Source organism: Melozone crissalis, unplaced genomic scaffold, assembly GCF_028551555.1.
Source record: "Melozone crissalis strain CALT ecotype California unplaced genomic scaffold, PUWL_Pcris_2 ptg000005l_1, whole genome shotgun sequence".
In the NCBI taxonomy this organism is placed as follows: domain Eukaryota; kingdom Metazoa; phylum Chordata; class Aves; order Passeriformes; family Passerellidae; genus Melozone; species Melozone crissalis.
In genome coordinates this window covers 33,354,178-33,378,112 of record NW_026535783.1, presented here as the reverse complement: position 1 = coordinate 33,378,112, position 23,935 = coordinate 33,354,178, and the positions used below count along the sequence as shown (strand labels likewise).

The window sequence follows — 23,935 nt, the reverse complement described above, 5'->3', positions numbered from 1 at the left end:
AGGCACCATTAATTACATTTTACTGACTCTTTACATAACTGATATGACCTTTTCATTTGCACATGAAAGTTAATCCTAATCAAAGATCAGTATTTCCATTTTTTAGAAGTGTTACTGCTGAGGGGAAAGGAGATCCCAATTCAGATACAAGACACTCAGGGCAAGAAGCAGACACTTCCTAGTAAAGCAAAGTCCACATGGACAACTTGGTTCAGTTAATGGACCACACACTTTTAACAGGAGAAACTCAGCAATGCTTCAGTAAAAATACAGAGAAAAGGAACCAGGACTGCAGAGCAGAACACACTTCCTCTCTTCTCTTCCTGATTGTCTGTCTGAGATGGAGTTGATTTTCCCACAGCAGCTCTCACTGGTCTGTGGGTAGCTGGAAAGGTGTTGATAACACACCAGTGCTTTGGCTGCTGCTGAGCAGTGCTGGCACAGCATCAGCGCTGTCTCTCAACAATCCCCCCATATCAGCAGACTGGGAATGGGGAAGATCCTGGGAGGGGACAAAACCTGGCCCACTGACCCAAACTGACCAAAGGGATAACTCATCCCATATGGTATCAGCTCAGATACAAAAGCTAGAAAAGGAGGAGGAATGGGGCATTTGTTATTTATGATGTTTACTTTCGAGGGTAACTGCTACGTGTGCAGAAGCACCATTTCCCAGGAAGTGGCTCAACACTGCTAAAATAAACTGCAGAAAATAAACCTTTTTTTCCCCCTGTTTGTGCACCTAAACTTTTGCTTTTGCTTTAATAAGCTACCTTATCTCCTAAGAGTTGTTTTTTACCTTAATTTTTCTTCCCTGTCTGTCTGGAAAGGGGAGTGCTGGAGCAGCTTGGTGGGCATTTGTCATCCAGCCAAGGACAACTGCTCACCCTAGCTTTCTTGTTTCTCATTTCTAGTTTGAATGCTACATAGAAAAAATACGGTAATTCTACCTTCAGTTCTTTCTTACCCAACATGCCAACACAAATCAGTATTTATGAAGCAAAGATTATGTCAATAAGCCTAGATTATTAAGCTGTACTTTTCAAAAAGCTCAAAAATCAAAAGATTTTCCTCATTTTAACACTGAAAATTATAAACCAGAAGGAAAACCATCTTAGAGATTTTTAGAAAAATACTGGTCTGCATAAAGTATGACTGGCAGATGTGAGTGCACACAATAGCCTCAGAAAAAACCACAGCACAAAGATTAAAATAATTTCTTGAATTGCTAAGGAAGGCCACAACAGACACCAGGAAAACTGGTAAACATTGATGAATGTGTTGTTTACATCAAAACAGTAAGACCTTAGTTCAGCTAAGAATGGCAACAAGGGTACAACATACTCTATATGCCATTCCTCCTCTTGTCATCAGAACAGGAAAGATCGCATAATAAAAACCTGGATTTACAAAAGACATAAAGGATTTGTTGAAAAATCAGCTCACTGTTGCCAATTAAGAAATATGACAAGAAGATAACAAGGCTTCACAGCTCCTCAGCCTCCAAGCTGAGCCTAAGTAACCCTGGAAAGACTGCCTGCATGCAAGTTTGATAGCACAAACCAACTGAGCAGGTGCAAGTAGCATGACTTTTATTTAAAATAAGGCACTTCCCCTTCAGAATGCCTTGCATTTAGTAACAAATTTCCTGTATTGTTTTAATAATTTTAAGTCAGAGTTCCAATGAATTTACTGATCCAAGTCTAGCAAATTTTATCTTTCTGATATCCAGATCCAGTATTACTAAGGAAAGCTTATACAAAGTAAGAAATTTACATGGACTGTATCACGAATACAACACTTAGTGAATGCAAGATACACTGACATTAGAGCAGGTAAAAAGTTTTTAGATGAGCTTAAATGAAGCATTAAGAAACAGAGCTTACCTGAGCTATTATGGACAGAATGCCCACCACAGCTATAAATGCCGCAATGCTAACAGATCCAAAGCCTATAACCTGTAGAGAAGCAGAAACTGTGTGAAACAAATGCCAAACACAATCCAGGACAATTACTAGCAGGGAATATCTTTTCAATGAAAACACTCATCCCTGCTTATACTCTAGATTTATACAGGATCCATTCAGGAAGTGTCCACTTTCAAGAATGATCCCTAACTTGACTCTTTGCCAAGAAAAGTATAAAGGGGGGAAAAAAAAAACCTGCCTTAAAAAAAGGAGACAAAAGAAGTCATAGATCCGGAAACTAAAGTTCTCTATCCCTCCCCAAAACACACCAGGTTTTTGACAGGCAAGATCCCACTTCAAGACAGACTCAGAAACTGCTAAGGTAAACACGTGCTTAAAATACTGCAGGGTTTATGCATAAGGAGTGAAGTGTTACTCAGTTTTTGGCTTAGCAAATCACCCTGCTTTTAATTTTAAAGTTTTACTTTGGCAGAAAGCAAGCCTCTAAGCAAAGCCTGTAACAACAAAGAAGTCATAGGGAATACTTATTTAAACATCCTTAGTAAGATGGAAGAGATCAACATTTACCTGTCTCAAGTACAGAAAGAAACTAGAATACTGGCCAGCCTCAGGCAGGTATGAGAATAACACTGTAATGCAGATTGGGAGAACTGTAGGGTCTTTTCTAACCTTTTTCAGAGACTGTAAAACAAAAGAACAAGGCAGGTATTAAAACATTGTACAAAGTCTATGAAAGCATAAAGAAAGAAGGTATATTCCCTTTTTTTGCATGCATATACATCAAAACAATTACACATGGACACTGTTAAGCTGAACATGAAGCCACAAACAGTCTCTTTATATACAGTTTGGGGAACTCAATTCTTCAGTAAAGTTTCCATCGAGATTTTTGAAGCTACTGTTCAGTACCAAGTCAAAACTACTCCCCAAAAACAGCATTACATAATTGTAATAACTAATGTCTTCTAATGGACCTCCACAGTAATTACGTGTTTTGAAAGACACTAGCAAATAATATACATTTCTTACACTTGTTCACCAATTATAATTATAATTAATTACTTTAAGGAACAAATAAATTGCGGAAAACAAATTCTGTAACTGCAGTCTTTCAAGCGTGCCATTCATCTCTCAATATTCACAACCAGTTCCCAGCAGGACAGATCTTGAGAAGAAAAATCACTTCTTCCTTTCTTAAGATATCAAGGTGTAATGAAAACATAAAATAACTGAGTACGTGTGAGTGAGTGAAGTTACTACAAAGACTGCATGGTATGTTTTAGCCCTTCCTATATATGCCTACAAAAAGATCAGGCTTTATAGATCCAATCTCTATTAGAAATAAATCATCCATAACCAAAAGTGGAAATCAAGAGTGCAGAGAGATACTGCCAAAAGTACAGTCATAAAGTGAGTATGTAAAAACTTAAAATATTGGGGCATAAGAATTCAGCATTTCTGTTCGCAATAAAATAGAGCACCTAAGTTAAAAAGTTAAAGGATTGTACCATTGGATTTCACACCAAACATTATTTTCAAATCTAGAATTATTTCATCCACAAAGTTTGGTTTGATTTTGTTTTTTAAATGTAGTTAGATCTTTATGGGCAAGAGCAGAGAATGGAAACTACAGCATACCCAACAGTCAAGCTACCAGTAAGGCTGAAAACTTCTCAAGCTTACAAACTGAAACGAATAATTATTACTTATCAATCACCAAATATTTAGTAACAACTTATTGAAGTGCATCTTACTGCAAAAGGATCTGCCTGTTCCCATGATATAGAAGATCCCCATGAAGCAGGTCTTATTTTTTCCGGCAGAGATTCTGGTACAGCTAGCAGGATGAAAAAGATGTCCACAACAGCCACCAACGTGGCCACCAGCACAACCAGACTATCCCCGTAGCTGGCAGACAGGTATGCTCCAATGGCAGGACTAGTCACCAAACTTGCCGCAAAGGTGGCAGATACCTATGCACAACAGTTTACAAACCCATCAAAGTGGTTATTCTCCCATTACAGAAAAAGGAAGTAACTTGCTCACCACCCCTCCCTAGAAGTGTCATTGAAAAAACACCCCAGTAAAACTTCACGTAAAAAACCCAAACCAAACAAAAAAGTAAATAAACCACATACTAATTACAACAATAAGTATGGGCCCCAAATACAGTTTCTACTGCCTTCTTAACAGGACAACATACTAGACAGGATTTGCACTCCAAGATCAGGTTTGGCTCAAAGGAAAATGGCTCTTACTTTCAAATAGACTAAAATATTTATTTTGTTTTCTAATTATGAATTTGAAGTGATTTCACTGAAAAAGTTGTCAGTACATTTAAATGCTGCCTAAAAGAAGTTTAAAAGCTAAGGACATCTATCAATAGACCTCCAAAACGCAAAGCAATATAGATATTAGGAAAGCAAACTAAGCAGGAATTCTATTACCTCTGAATGGACTAGTTTGTACTAACCAAGTTAGCTTCCTCATCTTTTGATCGTGAAGAAGGATCATGTCTAAGTTATTAAAAATACTGTTTTATGCATTTTCATCCTTTCTTACCATTCTAACATTAGAAAAGGCTATTTTATACCAAAAAGAAGTCATATGAACTAGATATGCAACTTAGAGGTGATGGAAAACTATTGCTAAATTATATTACTTGCATTGTCTTTAACATTAAATGTTCTGTTTGCAAAAGTTAAAGACATTCTTTCTTACACATGCCCTGTATGCAAGTTGTCAAATTTTAATTCTGCTTCCATGAGCACGCAGCACTCCGTTCACTGTGTGAACACTAATCCAGTGTTCTGAACTGTGGTACACTTTATTAAACTCTTGAATCAGGAAACAATCTGTACATCAAAACACAACTTCAATATGAAGGTCAAACACAACTTCAATATGAAGGTCATAATCTGACCTTTTGCCCCAAATTGAGCATATCTTACCAGTCCGTAGGCTGTAGTTCTTTTATGCTCTTCTGTTACATCAGCTACATAGGCAAATATTACAGAAAAGGTAACAGAAAATATTCCACATACTGAAATCATAGCGAAGTACCACCTAGTAATTTAAAAGCAACAATTAGAAAATTTGAACTAAGATCTCTTGCTTTTTATCTTACTAATAAGCAAGTTTGTGTTTAAGTCTAGGAGGAGGGTTCCTTGAAAACTAACACAGAACTTTACTGGAGATGAATGAGTGACTGGACAGTCTTACTTAAATATTGGAAAACAGCATTTAAATTATTTTATATTCTTCTGTTTACTATACATCAGCCTAAAAGAAGAAGTGGTCCTTTGAGGACATGGTACCCATAGATTTTTACCCTCTCGAGTTCAAGCTACAAAAAATTAACTATCTTAGAAGTTATTTCATCGGACATATAATACTGTGGAACCTGAACTCTGAATGCATTCAGACTGTAAACAAAATTCTTTTGTAATTCTTCCAAGTTTCACAATTAATGTAAATGCAACTAAAGTCATAACTGAGCAGTACTAACTTGGTTTCAAAGTACTAATCAAACAGGTAAAAGATCTCACTTGCAACAATTATACTTTTCTTTAGCAAATAAATTATAAGGTTCATTTAGCTTTAAAAACAAATTTATTACTGTCAGTCATTAAGGGGAAAAATTAACAGCTGGTCTTAAAATAGAGTTAGATGGGACTGTCAAACCCTTCAAAGAAATGCTTTATACTTGTATGAATATAGTTCATATTCCATTATTTCTACTTTTAGGACACACAGTTTGAATACATCTTGAACAGAAAATCTCCAGAATAATGCTATCATGTCTTGAAAGGAAAGCTGCTTTCTTCTTGTCTTATTGTCCCTTTCCCATTTCCCCAGACATCTCCTCTGAATATCTGCTCTCCTGACAAGACTGCTACTCCAGTTTGTACCACTTACCATGGGCTTATTCGCATTAACGGAATTGGGACACAGGTGAAGAAAACTGTAAGAAGAAGAAAATATTTTCTTCCCCAAGCATCTGAGAGAGCACCTATTAGTGGAGCACTGAGAAATGACAAAAAACCCTGTGACAGAAGAAAAACAATTAGTATGTCTGCAGCTACATTTCCAAGGCTCACTTTACAATATAAGAAAAGAATAAAATAGATAACTGAAAATTGACATTATTTGTTCTACAGTCCAGTTTTCTGTGATTCTGATGTTTTATGTTTCAAATCAAACTTGAGTGAATTTTAAAAATAAAAAAAAGAGCATATGTTTTTTCAAGCACCATTTGATTCAATATAGAAGTAACACAGACTGCAAAATCTTTAACATCTCCAAAATACAGTCTAGTTCCACAAAAGACATTACCTTACCCTCTATCAAGAGACTCAGTGCTAGATTTCAAACCCAAGTTGTCCTCTAATTTGGACTGTCCTAGGAGAGAGCTTTGGGTAACGTAACTGCTCTCTGAACAAATTCAACAGCTTAAATTAAATTAAACACTTACTGCTTTATACTACATATTCATCCTGTACCGTATATCTGTAAATAGCAAGAACTATTAAGATCATTTGAGCAGGCCTGGCAACTTGAGATCATGGGACACCATAATGAGATTCCTGTGGTAAAGGTCAGACTCACATGTACAGTAAAAACAGAAAAAATTAACTAAGCATCAAATACTAGATTTTTCCAGAATTTCATGAAGTCCTAGAATCTAGGCGTCATATCCGTTTTATTACACAGGAGAATTAAAATAGGAAAGGATTTCACAGGTTTGTTAACTGGGGAACAGTTCCTCCTAATTAGTACATTCTTCATTTATCAATCCAATTGCGCCGTAAGTCCAAACATTAGTAAATGCATGGTTCTGTAAGCACCTCAATACCCTGGAAGCCTACTCTGGCTAACTTTAGCTTATCGCTCTTATTCAAATGTAGTCACAGAAGTTTAACATATGCATACAGACTTGCTATACTAAGTAACTGTTCTGTCAAATCCTTACAAACCTGATTTTCAACATTTTCAGTAAGTAGACTGAGAGCAAAAGCTGTAAAGCCAGACTACCAGATCTTTGTACAGTTACATGTCTTACTCAACTGAAATTACATTTTCTGTTCCTTAGAATCAGATTTCAGCGCCACATGAACTAACATGTTTTGCTGTCAAAAACACTTCCAATGTTTCACAAACAAAGTTTTAAAGAAAAAAGACACAGAAGTACAAGATCTCCCTAGCCTTTGATCTCCAGTTTATTAGACCTGTTAGAGCAATCCAAATATTCATTACATTACAGCACTTTTCTACAGGCATGCTCTGCACAAAATCTATGGAGAACCCTCTATTTACTACTTTTAATACATAGTTACATTGCAGTGCAAGAGAAAAACTTGAAACAGGAAGAGGAACATGAGCTTTGTTTGCCTATGAGAACAATGAGAAGATAACTTCCTCTTTCAGTCTGAGACAAACATCCCAAGTGCACTGTGTTCCGCCAGTTCACCATGAAAGACAGCAAGACCAGCAAGTTGATCTTAAGGATGTTATGTTCTTACAGCTAAAAGCAATGCTTTAGATTTGTTACGTGACATAGAGAAAAATAATTTCTGAGCGCTACAAATTATCTTAGTCATAAGTTTGAGCAAGGGCTTTGCAGCCTCTCAGCACAAGGGTTATGAAAGATAAGACTTTACATTAGATATGCTATAAAACTCTTGCAAGCTTTTTTGTGGCCACAATTCAGCATAATCACTGTGGGAATGCAGTGGTCTAAGTAAGCTATAAATTGCCCTGAATATCTTGAATATCACAGAATGTTCAAGAGCTGATTAAAAAAATAGGACCAGGAAATAAACAAACCTGATGAAAATTAGCTCTTATGCAGCCTTTTAAGACAAAATCACAATGATCAAATGCTTCATTTTCTATATCAATGGTATGATCATGATTGCATTCATTTTCCTCTGATATAAATCATTTAACATTAGGAAGCAGACAACAAAAATGCAGCTTTATTTTCAGACAGATCCTTATCAAATTGCAAATAGCTACAAGTGGAACCTATTCAAATGAGAGGAATTTAAATTTCTGAGAAACATTCCACTTGTCTCAAGATACTGCCACTTCCGCAGTAAAACTTGAAATCAGCCCAAGAAACAACCATTACAGTAAAAAAATTATTTAAGAATTAACTACATTCTCAGTGTTTTGTTATGTTCTTATGGAAAAAGTAGTTGAGACAAGTCAAACACACAGAATACTTAGGTCAGAGGTTTAAAAAACATCTTACCTTAACACCTTGAATAAGTCCATTCATTAAAAATGTATGACTGGGAAATGTTTCATGTAAGACCTGAAGGAAGGGAGGAAAAAAAGCACCATTTTAATTATGAGAGACAGGAGAGAGTTGATTCCAAGTTTAAACTTGATTTGTAAAACAGGATAGCTCTATGGGAACTTGTTAGAAAAAAAGGATCCTATCCCAAAAAAAAAAAAAAAAAACCAAAAAACCTGGAACAACAAGAATCTTCTACCTCTTTTTTGTTTTCACAAGAAAATGTAAACAAGATTTAGTATGTATTTATTGACATAAGTTCCTATGCTGGCAAAGACTGTAATGCAGAGATAGTTGGTTTGGGACACTGCTCAAAAAGAGGATCAATGTAAGCAAAAACCATCTCCAGGCAGTACAAATTATAAAATTTTTATGTAGCTGCTTCATTTAAAAGGTTGACTGTCAATATTTAAGAGTGAAAATATTTAAGAGTGAAAATGAGATTCTGCTAAATTACATTGACACAGAAAAAATAGTGCTATATTCACAACTGAACACACAGCAGCTATTAAATAGCCATACAGTTAGAAACACTTCCAATTAGTAAGTAGATGCTTATAAATACCAGCAAGAGTTCTGAGTGTTTAAATACAGCTACGAATTCATGTAAGGTGCTTTATCAGCAGTCCTAATTCAAGGACAAGAATGTTAATCTATGCTAAACAGATTTACCATAAATATGCAAGAGAGTTAAGGGGCCTCACAGGTGCTATCACATTGACTAAAAAAAAATTATTGTGATGTTCAAAACATATATGCACAAAAATTCAGATTCAAACAAAACTCACATTCATTTGCACCTGATATTTATAGCTAAGTGCCACCAATTACAAAAATTACTTATATGTATACTGAGAAAGGGTCACTGAAAAGTATTAGCATCATTTTTATAGGAAGACTCAGATTCTCAAATCATAGGTTTAATTAAAGTGGTGGTTATCTTACTAATTACTGGTCAGATAATTCTCCTTATTTACATCACTCTTCCCTCCTGCCATCAACCTTTGATTTGGTATTTAAAATAATTCCTCACCTGTTAGAACACTGATTTTATGAACTGAGGGAAAAAAAGATCAGAACTAAAATTACAGATCTAAAAGTAGATGCCTTCAAAGTTAAAGAAAAACAAAACAAAACAAACAAAAATAGGAAACTCAGAGTCAAATCTAATTACCTGTGAGCAGTTTTCTAGTATTTTTTCCTGAGAGGCAACCCTTGCTGATACTAAGTTCAAGTTCTTTGATATTAATTTGTTACTTTATAGACAAGAGAAGTTGACAAACTGGTAGATGGAACTGCTTTATTCCAGTTCTACCAATAGATACATATTCAATATATATATATATATATATATTGAAGAGAGAACATGTCATTAAGTAATTAATATTGCTTATGGTAACTTACTAACACTGATTAAAAGTCCCTAAATAAAAAAAAAGTCAATAACCTCTGGGCAGTCTTTGACTAGAATAGCCTTTGTGTGCTTTACAAAGTCTTTAAATCTTTTCTTCTCCAAGTATAGTGTCATGTAACTAACAGTACAGTTTTGCTGACAGATGTCAAAAGAAGTGAAAAAGCAATTTAAAATTTAACTTTAAATAATCTCAGCCATCAAACAATTTATTTTCATAGTATGCAACATTTTAATGAGACTAAAAGTGCACAATGACCTACAGAATCATGAAAAAAACCACAAAAAATTGAATAACCATGAGCTTTGACCAACAGGCCAGACATTATCATTTCTGCCCTTCCTACCTGACAAACCTGCTTGAGCAGAAGCAGGCAGCTGGCAGATCAAAGGCTGAATCTTGCTGATATCACTCTCTACATGATATCTAGTACTGCTAGCTCATAAGCAGGCCAATGTAAGCTACCAGAGGTACATCACAAGACAGGTGCAAAGTATCAAACCAGACTTGAAATTATATAAACCACACAGCAGCCATTCAGTGTTTACAAAGCTGATTACAAATAAAGATGATTACCCTCAACTATGGACCTATTCCAGCTGGAGTGTACTACTGGGCAACTACTGAACACACAGTTCTATTAAAATTTGTGGAGGTTTACAGATCTGTAAGAATCATGATTTGCATATTTATCCTTTTAAATGAGAAGTGCCAAACTTGGACAAGTTGAAATCGAGCACTTTGGTTAAGAAAAAAAAGCAAAGAAAAAGGAAATACAAGAAAGACCACCCAGTAAGCTTCCCTATATTTTGACACCAGCAAGACAGGATGAGAGGACAGTCATTTTGTGAGACAACTGCTTTATGGAAATGCGTCAACTGTTTATGTGAACTTCTTTATTACTAAGTAATGTTACGAAGTTCAGCAACAGTCTTTAGAAAAGTTAGGCAAATACATTCCAAGAGTTATGTACATTATCTTACTTGGAGTTTGGAGAAGGAAAAAAATTAACTCTTTCAATCATACAAAACTTTGCTCGCCATGTTTTCAAAGTGGTCTCAAGTATAAGGCAATGAAAACCTGGACTAGTAGAGGTAGACCTTCTGCAATTGCCCACAGGCAGGCCCCACTAAAATGAACGAGATCCATGCCTCCAAATTAAATGCTTCATATCCTATTACCAAACACTCAAATTATCTGTTCACCTAGCAAATAACCAGAACGTAATAAATACTTATGAAATCCATTTCTTACATGAATGCCTTTGCACTTTTAAAGTTACATGCTGACTAAACAGCCCATGGAAATATACATAGTTAATGAAGGGTTGCATAGTTTATTCAGTTGTTACAAGAGGAAGATTAACTAAACTATGAAGTCTTGAAAAAGCCAGAATTTCCAGAGATACTTTAATCAAGAGACTAAATTGGTGTTAGTCTAAAACACAAATAAGAGTTAAAGAGCAGCACAGCAGAATTAATTTATTTTTCTTTATCTTCTAGTCTTTCAGCAGTCCAGATCTCAGCTGCTTAGACTTCTGGAATTGAGGTAATGACATATGCATTAATATAAAGCAAATTAAATCCAAAATCCCTAGAAATTAGCAAATTAACGTTTGTCAATACCAAGGCAACAGCTGATGAACAATACTTACCGCTAGCATTGGAGTTGTCAAGAGCCCCCAGGCAAAGAATTCCAGGAATATGACCACCACTGCATGGTAAACACTCGGCCGACCAATACCTTGTTGCTAAAAAAAAAAACAAATGCATTGGTTGTACACATCCAGTTCATTACATGTGCAAATATCTCTTACAAACATGTTTTGAGCATAACCACTTTTCAGCATGACCTACTAACCAAGCCCTTGGGAACAACAATAAGCCAAACAAGAGAGGAGAAATTGTTTTGTATTACAAAACAATTAAAGATCTCTAGGGAACTTCAAGTTTGTTCCCCTGAACACCTGCTGACTGAAAAGAATTATTGGCCCTATTCCTGACATTGCCCTGTACTGCTCTCACCTCCAACATGTCTTTAGGCTTTCTCCCACTTGAGCATTATTCACAACCCTTCCATGACAAGGTGACAAGGTGACAAATGGTATACCTCTCCCTGCTTCCTCCACAAGTGACAAGACACATCCACTTCATTAAAATCACAGCACTGCTTCGACAAAACCATGACAATATACATAATCAGAAGAGCAACAATTTTTGTATTTGAAAATGCCAAAGTATGAGACAATAAGGAGCTGCTTATGTCATCTGTACAACTGTTTTCTACTGATTGCTGACCAACTGATTCTATGCTTGTGTCTGCAAATACAGACTTCAGACTGTGGAACTATTCTACTGGTCAACAAGCAACTCCAGAAAGAATTAGCAAACTATGAAAGTACTCATGATTTTGCGAAACTGCTGCCATTCAAGATCAAAGGACTTGATCCCAGATGAGATTAATGAAACCTTTTTATTTAGATTAAATGGGCAGAACCCTTGGGAAAGGTGCATTTAACCAGAACTCTGTTTGCTTGCTTTCTTCCTGAAAGAGATTTAAGCAGATGTGCTGAACAGTTGAGTGGGCTTCACTGCAGTGACAGCAATTGTTGACAAGAGGAGACTGACAGATATCATTTAGCTAGAGTTCTCTGAAAGCCTTCAACACAGCTCCATGCGACACCCTTACCTCCAAATAGGAGACACATGGATTTGAAGTGTGAACCATTTGGTGGATAAGGAACTGGCTGGATGGATGCAGCCAGAGAGCTGCAGCTCTGTGTTCAGGTGGAGGCTGGTGACGAGTGGTGTGCCTCAGGGCTCTAATGTGGGACCAGTGGTCTTCAATACCTTCACTCCTGACACAGACAGTGGGACAGAGTGCAGCTCCAGCAAGACTGGGGATGACACAAAGCTGTGCAGTACAGATGACACAATGGAGGGGCAGGCTGCCATCCACAGAGTGGGAAGAACCTCAGAACTGGGCCCACAAGAATCTCATTAAGTAAAACAGGTCTTGTTGCCAGGCGCTGCACCTGGGTCAGAGCAATCCCAGACATGAACGCAGACTGGGAGAAGAGTGAGAGAGGAGCCCTGAGGTGGACTTGGGGGTTATTGTGGATGAGAAGTTGGACATAAGCCAGCGAAATGCACCCACAGCCTAGAGGGCCAACCACATTCTGGGCTGCATTAAAACAGGAGTAGCCAGCAAGTGAAGGGAGAGGATTTTTGATCTTCTACTCTGCTCTCACGAGACCCCATCTGTAACACTGTGTCCAGCCCTGGAGCCATCAATACAGGAAGGACATGGATCTGTTACAGTGGGTCAGAGGAGGCCCCAAAGTTATCAGAAGGCTGGAGCATCTCTCCTATGAAGACAGGCTGGGAGTGCTGGGGTTGCTCAGCCTCCAAGAAGAGAAGAGAAGGCTCCAGGGAGACCTCTGTGGCCTCTCACTGCTTGAAGGGGTCTTTTGAAAAAGAGTGACTTTTAAAAAAGGAACAGTGACTTTATTGGGGAGACTGTGATAGGAGAAGGGGGATGGTTTAAAAAGAAAAAAGGAGAGATATTTAGATTAGATTGAGGAAGAAATTCTTCACTCAACAAACAGTGAGGCACTGCATCAAGTTCTTGGAAGAGTTAAAAGCTAGCTGGATGGAACCTTGAGCAATTTCCCTAGTGGATGGAATCTTCTCCACTGGTGGAGGGGGTGGAATTAGACGATCCTCAAGGTTCCTTCCAATCAAAAACATTCCATGATGTTTTAATTTCTGACTACTCCTTGGCACAGTAACTGTTTTACATAGTTTTTGTGTTCCAAAATTATTCTTTGCCTTTCTCCTAGCAACTGTCCTGCAAAAGACTGTTTTTCAGTGTTTCCAGCGAATCCAAGGCCATTTCACTCCAACAGAAGAGTGCAATTTAATAATGCAGAATTCAGTTAAAGGGACACTACCCAGTGATAAATATCAAATAAAATCTGATAAATATCTGACTCATTTCAGCAAGTGGACACCAGGGTGAGCATGAAACTCAGGATCTTGCACTGAACACAAAAGAAGTCAAGACAACCTATGATGAAGGTAGAGTACAGACAACTTTGGTGTTTCTCCCCTGCTCAAAAACTTTTGATCTAATTGGTAGAAATCACATGTTTTGAAAATGCTTGCATTACAAGATTCATTTAACCTAACTATAGTAAAAACTGTGAAGAAATTCCTAGTGTTTAAACAGTAAATGCATAGATCTGTAATAATTTTTAGATCCATCAGTTTATCAAAACCTGCAGCAGCAGTGTATTCTAGCTAGTGAGATTCAATGTATTTTCTACATTGCAGCTTGTTTCCAAGCATGACAAATTAAAGAAAACAATTCTCTTTCTCCTGGGAAACAATATCAGAGATCAAAGATTATCTCTGGAAGGCTTTCAAGAGTTATTAATATGCAATTTTTAATTTCTAAATAGCAAAGATTCCAAAGGCTACGGGGGTAAAAAAAAATATCCTCCGCATATAAGAAGTCTTTAAGCACTCCTATATAAGGTAATAGGATAACAATTTCATGAATATTTTTTTTGCCAAGATGTCTGTCTGTCAGACTAGCACTTAACACTACACTGAAGTCTGAAGACCCCTTCCACAGCAGCTTCCTCTGAAAAAAGTAAATTTTACAGCAGAGTAGGTAAGGGATGCCCCTGCCTCCACTTTACTTCCCTCTCAACTTTATACTGCTGCATCATTAATATCTGGTCTGCATTTGGCAAACATTTTTAATGCCATGTAAAATGAAGTTTTGGAGTGTTTGGAGTTTTTTAATAGTGTTTTTATTACACACAAATTTGATCTTATACATTTTAGTAGAAAAATGATGTACATACACACTCAAAGACAAGCATGGAGATTAAAACAGTCTGCAAATCATTTCTGGCAACATCACACAGCTTACAGTTAGCTGCATCAACCTACCAAAAAAAGAGAAAACACCATAGCCTTTTGGATTCAAGCCATGACCTGAAAAACTAAAATTCAGATCTTGAAAGGAACATGTACCTGTTAAAAATAAGATAAGCATTCTAAGTCAAATATACTAGCATTACCAATATATGATTCACTTTAACTATAGTTGATTATTTTATTTCCATTTTCTTTACAGCATCCTAAATATGCAGATTAATTAAAAATCTTGTGCCTGTAGTTGATTATTTTCTTTGAGTTTTCTTTACAGTGTCCTAAATATGTAGATTAATGAAAAATCTTGTGCTAAGGGCTGCATTGGAAAATTAAGATCATGAAACCAGGAAAGTTTACTGACATTATCAAATGGACTGATGAAGACAACTTACTTCTGAATGTTCATCTTTACTGTAGCTCCCAAAAACTCAATCACAGAAGCTTCCAGTTTTTAATTAAGCATCAACTTATTTTTTAAGAAACCAAAATAGTTTATGATTGATCATGTGCACAGCCTGGTCCACACATTTAAAAAAAAAAATCAATGAAAACTCTTTACTCAGTTCAAAATCAAAGAGTTTTCTAAAAACATTTCACACTTGCCTTTTTCATAAAGCTGTATCACAACTAATGGGTGAGGTTCATTTCTGCATTGAGAAAACACCCTGCAACAAAACTTCATTAAATTTACACAAAGAACTTTTGAGTATGTAAAAAACGGTTATAAACCTTGAAGCACAGGACCTTTAGGCTTCTTGAATAAACGGTATTGGAACAACCTACTGAACTCCTTATGATTAAAAAGATTTTTAAAGGATTTGAGAAATAGTGCAGATATGGTCAACATAGAAGTTGCATGCCTCATTCACTGCCCTCAAAACTGGAAGTGTTTTAAGTGTCCTCAGAAAAGCCTTAAAATTGTTAAGGGCTTATTTTTTACTCACATGAGTAGAAAATACTTTTCTACTTAATGTGATGGAACTGTGTGTGGGCTGAGAAACTATGTATGAACATTATAACAGCCTTCAAATGCAGCTGTTTGTCAAGGTTTTACACTTGCACAATCATTAATGAGCAAAACATTACTTCATCTCAAATGCTTAACAATACAAGTTTTAGGCCATCACTGTAAAATCTGAAGCCCTGAAAGTTCTAACAAAACATCTGTTATTTCTCCAGTTTTACATTTTGCTCCTCCAATGCCTCTTTTCACTGCCCAATTCTAAAATATCTTTTTTTTTTTTCTGCCTTTCTTGAGTCAGAGTAAATCTGAAACTTAATTTGAAGGAAGCTGGGATAACTACTGGGAGGCAGTTCAATCTTTTTGCAAAGCTGAACAGCTGTTGAACATTCATAAATCCATGAAAAAATGTCAAAATGATAAATCCAGTTGGTAATAATTGCTCATAGAAAAGAAGGAGGAAAATGCATTCTAATATTAGTAACAATACCTTATCTAAGACATTCTGAAGAACGGCTAATACAATTCACCCTAAAATACTCTGCAGCAAAATGCAAGCTTATAGCCAGTCCTAGATCTGCCGAGCAAACTAAGAACAGGCAGTATTTGTTATTCATACAGTTTTTAGACAACTACTTATCAGTTAATTCAAATCTATAATGTAACAATTAAAATTGTTTGAATGTCTGCAAAAGCATCTTAACATCAATTTCAAGAATGTCTGTTTATTTTTCTGAAGAAATACGTTTTTTTCAGAACAAAATCACTTGTCACTGTTCAAATCCTGAAGTCATCCAGAGCACTTTTTCAAATTTTTTCTATTTTGATGAGGGCCACACAGTCCGGCTAGGCAAATTAAGCAAAAGTTTCAACTGGATAAACAGGCTTTTTTTCCTCCCTTAAGGGTGAAGCAGCAGAGCTGGACATGAAAGGTTTGTTTCAATATACACCTGGAAAAGCCCTGGGCAACCTGCTCAGGTCTCACTGCTGATCCTGTCCTGAAGAGGAAGGTATTTCCCTAAAGTACCTTTCCAGTAACATAATCCTATTATCTTTCAGGCAGATAACAACCAAACTCAAACTGAACTTCTGAACTGCCAACCACAGGAACTTGCTTTTGTCCCCCTACACCACCCCTGGGAAATTCCTTCCCACCAAGCGCTAGGGTCCCTCAGGAGAGCCCGCTAGTTGCTTGTTCTACTTGCAGTACAGACAGACCTTTGCAAAGAGCACTCACTGTCCTACAATATGTAAAACAACATTCAAATTAATTAGTATGAGTTTAATTAATTTTTTTCTAAGTGCCTACAGAAACATTTTCCACTACAGAAATTAAATGATTCAAATAGTCATTTTTCTATACTACCATCTGCACTGCAGTCCACTATGTCAATTCTGGTATCTTCAAGAGGAAAAGAACTTAATTAACAGAATCAGTAAAACACTCCAAGAAACATGCTTTCATGTATCAATCATTTAGATTCTGAAGTTCATGACAAATTATAAAATTCATTCCCTTTACACAGTTATCTTGATTACTATTTCATTAGTTTCCCCCAAAATACAACCATTTCAAATGCAAACTTCTCCTGGTATGTCTCACTACAAGACTATTTAATCATTTTAGCTTATTCTTGAACAAGTATTATGCCACCAATCCATCTCACTTCATGATGGATTCTCCTTCTATCACACGTTACCCAGATAGAGACAAACATGCAATATCCCCAGAAAACTTTCTAGTGACTCTTTTCTTTAATTTTCAAACAGAAGCATTTTGGATCCACCTTAATTCCAACTGTTCACCAGAAATGCTCTACTTGCTGGAATTTTTGCTGGCAAAAATTCAATGCAAAAATACACAAAACACAAATGAAAGTGCTTTCCAATCCTGTACAGCATTTTAGATATATCTTGTGAGCTGCAATATAAATCATAACTAATTCAGATTATACACCGTCCAAACTTGTATTTCAGTTGCAAAACAAACACCATAAGCAGATCTGTATCTGGACTGGAAGAACATAACAGACTTTCTTAACAGAAAGCTAGGCTACATCATATTGCACAGGTCTAGAGTATCAGAACAACAATTCATTCAAAATGGAAAAGCCAGTGAAGATTTTGCAAAGAGAAATTGTGCCTTAAAAAGTTCCTGGAGTTCTCAAAAGCACACGTATAGATAAGGCAGATCAGATCATACCAATAAGCTTTCCAAAAATTCGGTAAACACACTCAAAGATACTCACCAAAGGCTCTTAAAAGCAAGCGAACTTTCCGCGGGAATCAAAAAGAAAAGAAAAGCAAACACACACACATAGGGAAAACAAACAAACAAACAAACAAAAAAAACCCTCCAATCCACAAAAAACTCCAAAACACGCACAAAAAAACCCCAGCACAATTTAAAAAAAAATATAAATAAACCAACTGCAATCTGTTCATACAGCACAGTGACATTACCGGATGACTCCTACTGCTCTGTCCTAGTGCCTACGTTGTTCAACGCATTCAGAAGTGAGCTGTAAAAAAGGATGAGAGTGAAGTGACGAAGTTCACTGACAAAAAGCAATTCACTTTGGAAGAGCAATGAGGAATGAGCACTTTGTAGGGCAATGAGGGCAATGGCAAAGAACAACAAAAGTTTGTGGAATGTATCGAACAAATTAAATGGCAGATGGAAATTAATGTATATTACTTTAAGCAATGCAAACAAGAAGAAACAATTTTAATTCCACATATAAGATGATTACAACATAGGAATGTGATCCTGGAAAAAAAGAATTCAATGAAAGAAATGAGTCTAGCATTCAGAAGTGGCTTACTAACACATGTTCAAAAGAACTTCCTCTGTTAGGAAAAAGATTATCACTATATTACTGCATTAACATGTGACGTGCCTGCCTAGCTAATCCTCCTCTTCTGATGTTCTGACCATTTTTAATAGCTCTATATAAAGATCCTCCTCTTATCCTATGACTGTTTCGTTCAGAAGCTTTAAGCAATATTCATTGTTGAATAATCTATTTTACAGAAGCACAAGAGGCCCACAGAAAGAAAAGGAACACTACCAAAGATATGGTGGAATACTGAAGCAGCTTCCTCCAAACTGCAATAAAAATATTTGCAGAAAGGTTAAATGTGATTCATTGAACTGGGACCGACATGATACAAAGGGTGTTAAAAAAATTTGCCACCATCTCCCTACACTAAAATACAAGAAAATAAGTGGCACTTTACACAATCTATTCTTAAGGTCTAAAATGTCATGCCATACTGTATTTCCTGCTGGGAACACATTCCTGTTTCAGTTTAGACTGGACAAGTTTAGAAGCGGGAATATTTTAAGGCACGTAAAGCATGAAGATCATTTCTGGTTCAGTCTTCACTGCTGAAGCCACTGAGGTAGGAAGATCACCCAAGAAAACAACTGCCATACATCCTGCCACATTCTGAAAGCTCCACTCTAGACAGTGCCTCATTGCTTCATTAAAATACTTCATACAGAAGTAACATATAACTAGCATATTACACTACAGCAAGTTGGAAGCCAATTTATCTGTTTACGTTTTCTTTGTAAAACTTAGAAATATGTACAATACTGAGAAATTCCTCTAAAAAGCCCTGGCTGCTTAGTTAACACACATGCTTCTCCACAGTGCAGATAGTTACTCAAAGTCCTTGTGCAGCAAGCGAGGTTAGGATCTTTATGACTAATTATATAACTATGACTTGATAATTTAAGTTTTTACTGATCTCGCCTACAGTGCTTTTCTTGGAATGCAACAACATCCAAACTGATAGAATCCAGAGCATCATTAACAGTAGACTTGTAACAGCAGAAGCGCCCTCTCAGCAAAAATATAAACCAGAATGATTTGTTTTTAAACAGAACAGCTAAACATTCCTGGTAACAGTTCAGACTTTATGTCAATCTGACAGGATGGGAAGATTCAGAATTACACTGGCAATCTTGAGAATGTAATATCGTTCATCTCTAATCATTCAGATTTAACAGTAAAAAATAACCTGTGTGGGAGAAAACAGTGCTCCACAAAGGACTTAACACACAAACTCACAAATGAACTACTAAAAACTATGTTTTTACCACCAGAAATATAATTTAAATTCTACAAGCAAGAAATTTAAGAAACCAGCTTACTGAGTTCAGACCTGTTTCAGTAAAGTCTCATGATATTAAATCATGATGCCTTAGTTTTACTGTGCTGTATTTTTTATGCAGTATAAAAAAGAAAACTGCTAACACTAAGGGCAAGAATATATAATTATTTGGGCACATATAGTTGTGCTTCACTGTGTAAAGCAATATAAAATTTAAATAATAAAGGCTGGCAAAATTCCGAGATGTACAGTTCAGAATGTTTATGTTATCTTTCCAAAATATATAAAGGTCTTGGGCTTCATAATAGTTGTGACATTTTGCAGTGTCCAAGAACATGAAACTAACATCTGATTAATTCTCAAAGAGGTACAGATGTGTGGCTTTTAATTTCATACTCTATTTAGGATTTCTCCCACAAAAGCACTTTATTTAGACAGTGTGACACTATTTTGCTGAAAAGTTTCCTTAGTGTGACATCTTACCGGCAATAGGTTGCCCAGAAATGAAGTGTGCAGTGCAATTATTCTGAATGCCGTGCTAAGCTTTATACTACCAGCATTCATAATTCATATATAACAAGATTGCACAAGAGATAACAAAATGTCGCATGGCATCATTTACTTAAATTTCTGAGGCTCACTGAAGTCATGGTAATACAGCCAAGAAAAAATATTTAATTCCATTGGAATTTAGTTAAACATACTGTTGTTTAACTATTATTAATTTTTAGGTAGTAACTCAATTCATAAGTCATTTGTTCAGCATCTTTATTTCAGCTCTTCAATTCAGTGAAGCCAATGCACTCAGCAAGGTGAGGTTAGTTACAGCTACATCCAAAACCAGAAGCTTCTTACACCCAAGATGAAGACATAAAAGGAGAAAAACTTGCACAATCTGACAGACTTGGTCATACTCTTCCACTTTGTCTTACTAATCTGATACGAAAAAAGAGTAAAAATAAAACTGCAAAATTAAGACATTCTTCAGAGACCAAAGAAGCAGCTCACAAAAAATTCACTTCTGGATTTATTTCTTCAGCAGCAGTCCAAGCAGCAAGCTTCCTATTCCAAACGCCTGGGATGCACTCCCACTGAAATCAAGCACATCTCTGCACCTACATCTAAAGCCATGACCCAACCCCTCATACTTTACTGTGAATACACTCTTTCAATAAAGTCTAGGCAGAGAGAGTTGTAGCAATATGACAACCATGTGAGAATCACAGGGAGGTGCAGGAACTGCAATTACAAAACAGACTGTTCAGTCAGGAGCAGATGCAGACCCTAACATGATATAACTGCACTACTGAGATAAGGCTAGAGCACCGTGCGGTCTGTCTCAGATGAGATGCTTTACAGGACCACAAATTCCACTTCCAAGGGCACAATTAAGAGGGATGGAACAAAAAACACACTCAGAAAACCAAACCTCAGATCACTTTACAAAATTAAGAATTTATGTCATTTTGAACCTAAATTTTCAAACTTACAGAAGAGCATATATTAAGTACTCAAAAGCATTTTTTAACACTTACTCCAACTTTATCAGATCTATCCATTAATTAAAAAATGGGTTAGTGCCTTCGTCAGTTATAGATTTCATTTCCATTTGAGTTTTACTTTTCAAAATTAGGGGAAAAAAAAATCACTTCTTTCATTTCTTTTTAAATTTCCCTACCTGTACCTTCCATTTTCTAGCCTCTGTTCATACATCAAAAAATTCAACTATTTTTCTTCTATATAGTTAGATCAATCCTCTGTTTCTTTCACCACATCTTCTGAGCTAATAAAACTAAAACTTTCTGTTTCTTAACTAAAACATTAACTTTTCAAAACTCTTACAGAGATAGTTGTGTAGTCTAACTTCAGATTCCATATACACAAGACTTTTTAATGACACAAATCTGAACTGCAATTCTACCATACAGCAGACACCAGCTGCACTTCTTGAAGAGTCCAACCTGCTTTTTGAAGGGCATAATCATTTCTAAAAGACAACTGAAAGACTCAAATACAGAAGTGGTACACCATAAGAAGTGTGAAGCTATCATTTTGGAATTAACTTACATAAAAGAGATTACTTTACTAATGAATTCCACAGAACATTTTTCTACATCTTCATTAATCATCTACTAAAAGCACCTTAAGCACTTCATCAAATACAAGTAAGGCAGAAAGAATGTATGCGTATCAAACAGATGGTTTCAAGATTTTTTTTTAATCATCTTCAGCTGTAACTACAATATCACATTAATGCTACACTGTTAATGTACTAAATATAACAGCTAAAAATACTTCTTCACCTTCACATAAAACAGCCCACTATCTTCTCTCTGACAGCACAGATGCTTATCTGTGGGAGGACAGGTAACACACAAAGGAGATGCTGACTCCCTGACATCCCTGACACAAACCTAACACTGTTTTATAACTTTTGGCATATGCAAAGCTTTCAGCATACCCAACTTTGTAAGCAAACTAATACCTAATTATTCAGATACACATGAACATAAATATACCTCAAGAAAAGTTATTAACAGCTTGCAATTCAGATGCAAAAAAAAAAAAGGTACGTGATTTCAATTTCCTGAAAAAGATTCACCATGGTAAGGCATTGCCTTGTTTTGCACCGGTGCCCTTTTAAAAACTGTTCGCCAGAATCACCTGTTTTATTACTTTGCGCCTTCCCCTGGGTTCTTCTACTCCATTTTGACCGCTGGGTTAACTCCAACGAGACAGGATGAGTTCTATCGCCTCAGCCAGTTCCATCCTGCCTGAAACAAGTCACCTGTCATCTACTGCAGAAAGCTCAAGGGATGTGACCTCTGAGCTGGTTTTAAGGCACCTTGTGAGCACACTGACGTACTTAGAGAAAGGCTTAAGCCTTTTTCTTCAGAAAGCAATTAGGCACGGCTACCACACGTACAAACGCAACTTTGCATCGAGGGCACGGATCACTCACTCCCTCCCAGCTCCTCTCGTCGCACAAGATCTCAGCGCTCAGTGTGAAGAGACGAAACAGAAAGCACAGCCACCTACAGAAACTGCATACGGTAACCCCGTGGGTAAGGTTCAATACGGAGCACCTCCAAGAGCTCTTAAGGAAAACTTAAGCTTTACCTTCCTGGCACCTCGGATTCATACATTTTAAGAGAAAACTTATTTACAGCCATCTCCTCACAGGTGCTGTTACGCAGGTTACTCCGTCCGGGATAAAACTCCTAAAGAATGTAGCGAGGCTCTCAGGGTCGGGCAGGGCCGACTCAAAGAACCCGCCGCACCTCAACTTCCATAAGGCATCCAGAGGCGGGACGCTCCAGGAAACACCTCGGCAGGCAGCTGAAGGGGAGCTGTCCCTCACGGCCGGGCCGGGCGCTGATACCCACGGGCCGCCCGGCCCAGCCCGTAACGCACGGCCGCGCTCAGCGCCGGCAGGAACCGCACGCAGCCGCAGCCGCAGCCCCCGCCACCGCGGCGGAGCCCCAGCTCCCACCGTGCACTCACCGCGCCACCGCCGCCCGCCGTCAGGCCGACCCTCTTGCCCAGCATGATGCAGCCGCCCCACCTGGCGCCGTCGCCGCCCTCCCACGACGGCAGCTGCGACGACGACGCCGGTGGCGGCTCCTCCTCCTTCTTCTTCTTCTTTGCCGCCCGGTCCCGGGCTGGCGGCGGCTCCGGCTCCGGCTCGGGGCTCATGTCGCTCCCACCATGGCCCCTCCCGGAGCGGCCGGGCCGGGCCGGCGGCGGCTGCAGCGGCCGCCTCCGCCGGGCTCACGTGACCGCGCGCCCCGCCCCTCGCGCCGAACCGCCCCCGCCCCTGAGGCGGATTCGAACGGCGGCGCGCGCGGCAGCCAGCTTCCCCCCGGGAATCCGGGTGGGCGGGGCGGGAAGGGGTTCCCGAGGCCATCTGAGGCCGAGCCACGACCGGCCTCCACCCTGCCACCTAGACCATGGCACTGGAGTGCCACATCCAGCCTTCCCTTAAACCCCCTCAGGGTCCGTGATTCCACCACTTCCCTGGGCAGCCCATTCCAAGGTCCAGTCACCCGTTTCTGTGAAGAATTCTTCCTAATGTCCAGCCTAAATGTCCCATAGCTTAAGCCCGTGTCCTCTTGACCTGTCACTGGCTGCTGGGGGAAAGAGGTCAGTCCCCACGTGGCTACACGCTCCTTCCAGGTGGTTATGGAGAGTGATAAGGTCACCCCTGAGCCTCCTTTCCTCCAGGCTAAACACCTCCAGCTCCCTCAGCCAGTGACAGGTAACTG

At 37.9% G+C, this 23,935-nt stretch overlaps 1 protein-coding gene across 3 annotated transcripts in view; it reads right to left on the bottom strand.

Moving 5' to 3' along the window:
- The window catches only part of MFSD14B (major facilitator superfamily domain containing 14B), a 46,524-nt gene extending 23,118 nt beyond the window's left edge, over positions 1-23,406 (bottom strand). For 2 of the 3 annotated variants that reach the window (XM_054286563.1, XM_054286558.1), the window contains exons 1-8: positions 23,175-23,406; positions 11,296-11,391; positions 8,185-8,247; positions 5,847-5,974; positions 4,880-4,994; positions 3,683-3,901; positions 2,496-2,609; positions 1,887-1,958 (exon numbers count right to left, since the gene is read on the bottom strand). In XM_054286563.1, the coding sequence (XP_054142538.1) occupies positions 1,887-1,958; positions 2,496-2,609; positions 3,683-3,901; positions 4,880-4,994; positions 5,847-5,974; positions 8,185-8,247; positions 11,296-11,391; positions 23,175-23,366 (999 nt within the window). In that variant the 5' untranslated portion in view covers positions 23,367-23,406. The remainder of the gene's footprint in view (positions 1-1,886; positions 1,959-2,495; positions 2,610-3,682; positions 3,902-4,879; positions 4,995-5,846; positions 5,975-8,184; positions 8,248-11,295; positions 11,392-23,174) is intronic. The other variant, XM_054286572.1, reaches the window with a different exon arrangement.
- Between the last annotated feature and the right edge of the window lie 529 nt (positions 23,407-23,935).